Source organism: Morone saxatilis, unplaced genomic scaffold (genome assembly GCF_004916995.1).
Source record: "Morone saxatilis isolate NCDOM2014 unplaced genomic scaffold, NCSU_SB_2.0 Contig20, whole genome shotgun sequence".
Classification (NCBI taxonomy): Eukaryota; Metazoa; Chordata; class Actinopteri; family Moronidae; genus Morone; species Morone saxatilis.
In genome coordinates this window covers 1,404,325-1,409,104 of record NW_023339763.1, presented here as the reverse complement: position 1 = coordinate 1,409,104, position 4,780 = coordinate 1,404,325, and the positions used below count along the sequence as shown (strand labels likewise).

The following is a 4,780-nucleotide window of genomic DNA, read 5'->3' as shown; positions in this document are numbered from 1 at the left end:
AATTCAAAGTGTACAGAAACAAAACAATACACTTTCCGCTGTTTAACAACAGATCACACACCAGTATATAATATATTGTCCACTCGTAGTTCCAGTTAAATACTTTCTGTTTCTGTCTGTGTGCAGCTACCTGAGCTTCCGTCTGCTGGGCAGTGCGCTGCCTCTCCTGTCTGTGGCCCAGCTGAAGGAGGTGTTGTCTGGAGACGTGATGATGCACTACGGGGAACATGTAGTGTCTGCTCAGGTCAGTAGGTCATAATGGTTATTTATGTTATTGATGGCGGTCTATGACGGACAAACACAGAGTTGGTTACCTTAAATTCTCCTTAAAATAGTGGCCTCAGTGGATTTTATTTCGAATTCCTGTATTTCCCAGTTAATATAAACTTTAAAATTTAGTGTAATGTCCATTTCCACTAATTCCATTTGTACAGCAAATGTCATGTCTTTTTCCCTCACTGAATTTTCACATTAAAAGTCTTGCAGCATCCCCTTTAGGTAGACTTTTAATGTGAAAAAATATCAGGAAATTTGTTGACAGAAGCTTAATATTGATGAGGAGAACAGCAGAAAGGTGAGCGTGATATCACTCTGATGTTATAGCGACCATCAACCTTTGTCTCCATTTCTCTCTGCTGATTTCCTGTCATCTCCCCAGTTTGCTATCAAATAAAACATAAAACCCCATCACAGCAGTGAAATCCAAGGAAAAAAAAACATTATTATTAATTATTATTAACTGTTATTAAAGCCATGACTCGTTAAAAAGTTAGCAAAAACTTCCAGTACATTGCAGGGAGTTTGGTTTGCTGAGGTCAGTGTTTCATTTAGGAAAGTAACTGGTCATATTTGCCACCGTTCTTTTTATTTTTCCAGTTTTGTAGAACTACTGTCAGTATTGGACAAAATTAGATGAAACCGTCACTTAGTGCAACTATAACAGTAGTATATTTAATTGAGTTAGTCATATTTGTTATTTTACCTTCCTTATCAGTCAGTATTATTTTTTCCGCTCCCTGTGTGTAAGAAGAACTGACTTTACCTGCTCCATAATTTTTCTCTCCCAGAAACCGGACCGCTTCAAGCTGGCCCCAGAAATGGACGTCTACGTGTCGGACTTCTTGGAGGGCTGCCAGGACCCCGACAGACAGCTGGCAGTGATGGTGGGCTTCTCCTCGCTGACCAACCAGGGCTACCCCGTGGTGCCGTCGGTGTGGAGGGTGGTGCAGCACCTTCAGCCCGCAGCGCTGCAGCAGTACGTGGACTGGCTGAAGAAGATGTTCCTGCAGCCTCAGATGGACCAGCTGCTGGACTTCAGCACCCGCAAGCAGAAGGACAATCCGGAAGGACGGGAACAGTGAGTGGACACGCCTGTTTGTGTGTTTATGTGTGAAGATCTCTGGTAGCTCGGAACAGGAAGACGAGGGACGGAAGTCTAACTGTTGATTGTTGTTACTCAGGAAAGAGAACGCCATATTCCGCCTGAGGAAGTGGATTATCGCTCGGCTCTCGTCGATCATTGACAACCACCAGGTGAAGAGGCAGGAGGATCTGATCATGGACGTGGCCAGGTGAGACCCGCCTATAGCAGAGCGATGTTGAGGTCTCTGTGTTTGATGAAGGAGACGGCCGTCAACTGGTGTTGTTTCTGTTCCAGGTTCGTGTTTTTCCACGCTTTCTTCAGTGCCAAGAAGGCGTCGGCCGACATCCCAGAGACGGCGGGGAAGCTTTCTGTCCCGCTGGACGACAAAACCAAAGGAGTGCTCGTCAATTCTTTCTTTGGGTGAGAATCTATGATCACAGCCAGCGGGGATTACTCCTCTCAGCTTTGGTTAAAAAAAGTTTAAAGATGACGGAGGCTGGTCAGGATTTTGATTCTTTACAGAGTTTTGGTCGAAAGTGGAGCTCTATGTCACAGAGGAATATCAGAATATCAGGCCACATATAGGTGGTTAGCATGCTAACTTCACTATATATATATATATATCTTTTTCAACATAGACAGATTTGAACCCAGGAAATGAAGATGGGTCAGACAGTTTCAGCAACATTTACAGGGAACATTTTTTATCATACAAGTTTTAATTTTGTCAGTATTAATCACCTCATTCAGCCTTTTCTTCTCTGCCAAGATCCAGGATAGACAAAGGGAAGCTCCTGTAGCTTTATCTTGGTCCTTAATACCATATATTTGGTCTTTGCAGCTTCAGTGAGAATGGCCTTCAAATATTCAAAGCTTCCACAATACCTAAATACACCTAAATAAAGAGTATGTGAGAAACACTACAGGCTTTAAACCACCTTTAACACAACATTCACAACAGCCCAAACAAACAGACCAGAGTTTGTTTTAACCCAACAGTTTTAGGTTTGTAAAGAGTCTGTAACTGATGCTGCAGATTTCAGTCTGGAAAACAGCGCTAGAAAACAACAAAAAGACCAATCTGACATCAAAATGTAACGTGAGCCAGACTGGGACCCTGTTTGTGGTCTCTGCTGCGTCACTGATCGTCTGTCTGTCTTCCCTGCAGACTCCTCCTGTCCATGCACCACCTGCCTCTGATCGAGGACACGGCCGAAGGCGCCGCGGTCAACCAGAAGCGGCCGCTGGGTGTAACCTCCGACGGCACCATGTGGATCTACCACCTGGTCCAGTACGCCCAAGTCCTGCTTAACCAGCCAAAACACGTCCAGAGCAGCCAGCCCTTCAGCCCCGAGCAGAAACAGGCCTGGGACTGGTAGGAACTACTTAATTATCTGCTAATGGAGGTAGAATATTGCAGCCATGCATATATCTGTACAGGTTTATAGGACCAACTTATTTTCATTGTGTAATTACGACACCTTACACCAGTGAATCTGTTTTACTACTGAAGGAGGTGGTTTTATAGCTCTACCTGTGTTCTTCCAGCATGTTGGAGTCGGTCTCAAAGCTGAAGAAGAAGGCGAAGAAAGGCCCAAATGCAGAGAGCACCGCGTTCCAGCAGCTCTTCCTGTTGGTCGGCATGCACCTGTTCAAGGTACAGAACACTGCCAGAGCCTCGAGATACAGCACTGCCTTGTTGTCGCATTGTTAATCTGCTCACACACACAGTTAAAACACTGGCATAGAAAGGAGATAAATCACTGACTCTGAACTCGTATTTGTCCACAAAGGCCCCCGAGGAGCTGCTGGACATCATGAAGGACCTGCAGAGCTGTGTGGACAAAGCTCAGGAAAAGAAGGCCAAGAAGAAGAAGACGACGAAAAAGAAACAAGGTGATTAAGACGCTGCCACCATCTTTCTTTTACATTTTAATGTTGCACTGCGCAGGGTTTATTTGTACTGATCTAAATCACAAAGTTGGTTTGCAGAGGAGACAAGGATGTTGTCCTCTAACTGAGATGTGGTCTTTTTTGACCCAGATAATAGGCACATCCAGAGTAACGGCTGAATGCTGCTTTAAAGTGTGTGTGAATGTGTGTGTGTGTGTTTGCTGCAGCCACAGACGAGGAGGAGGAGCCTGAGTGGGTGGAGGTGATGGTGGACATCTTGTTGTCCCTGCTGTCCCAGCCAAGCCGACATATCAGACAGGTCTGCAGAACGGTCTTCTCCTCCATCTGCCCACACGTTACCGCGGCGGCCCTCACCGCCATCTTAGACGTAAGTAACACACACACACACACACACACGCACACACACACAGAGGGTTGTTCTGTGTCACTCTCTGCACCTTTTTGTCCCTGATGCTCTTTCAGCCACATCTGGTGGTGTTTATCAGTAGACGGGAGATTGTTTAGTTCTCAACACATGTCCTAAGTATGTGTCATGTAATAAAAGGTAGAACATAACAGGTAACACCTCATTTGATTCGTTTTGTTGACTTTGTGTAAACACAGAAACCAGACTCCCTCCTATTAATGACCAAAACTGGGGCGACATGTGTACCACTGGAAGATTTGTATGTGATTGTAACGATGGGGTTTGGGGTTTTGGGGGTCTGTGTAGGTCCTGGACCCAGAGAAGGATGATGAGGAGGACAGCGCTGTGGTCGTCACTGACGACAACAAAACCCAGAAGAAACCAGATGAGGAAGATGATGAGGATCACGATGAGGAGATGGAGGTCAGTTCTTATCGTTATCTTATTGATCCTTTTATTCACTGATCAATAAATATAGCATCTGTTTTTGTTTTAGAAGAAAGATTTGACACTGAAATTGTTTGGTTCTGCCAGGAGGACGAGTCTGACGGATCTGACGATGAGGAAGATGAGGATGAAGATAATGAAGATGATGATGATGAAGATGATGAAGCAATGGAGGAGGAAGAGGTGGGAGAGGTGGACCAGAGTTTCCGTTTGGAGCTGATGAAGGTCCTGCAGCAGCAGAATGCTCTGGTGGGTTTAAAATATAAAATGACCACATGGTATTTAAATTAAATACTCAACAAATAAAAGGTAATAACTCATGTTTGAGGGGTTGAGTTGCTCTTTAACGTCCTCTGTTGTTGTGTACCGTGTTCAGGCCACTGAGGAGGACGCCAGCGATGATGAAGACCTGGATGATGAAGCCATGATGGAGCTGGATAAAGGCCTGGCAGCGCTGTTCTCAGAGCAGAAGAAGAAGAGTCAGGCCAAGAAGGACGAAAAGGCCAAACTGCAGAAGGAGAAGACGCTGGTCCGGGACTTTAAGATCAAGGTACCGGATCCTCAGAGTGTCGTCTGGTACAGGAGTCAGATCAGAACACTGGTATCAGTTTCATCTGTGTGTGTTTAGCCTAGCTTAGCACGAAGACTAG

The 4,780-nt window shown here is 45.2% G+C and overlaps 1 protein-coding gene across 1 annotated transcript in view; it reads left to right on the top strand.

Moving 5' to 3' along the window:
* Nucleotides 1-4,780, top strand: part of mybbp1a (MYB binding protein (P160) 1a) — an 18,271-nt gene that overhangs the window by 5,891 nt on the left and 7,600 nt on the right. The window contains 11 exon segments of the mRNA XM_035666777.1: nt 127-244; nt 1,068-1,357; nt 1,461-1,571; nt 1,658-1,783; nt 2,532-2,738; nt 2,912-3,020; nt 3,157-3,259; nt 3,484-3,644; nt 3,990-4,106; nt 4,218-4,379; nt 4,507-4,698. Of these exon segments, the coding sequence (XP_035522670.1) occupies nt 127-244; nt 1,068-1,357; nt 1,461-1,571; nt 1,658-1,783; nt 2,532-2,738; nt 2,912-3,020; nt 3,157-3,259; nt 3,484-3,644; nt 3,990-4,106; nt 4,218-4,379; nt 4,507-4,698 (1,696 nt within the window).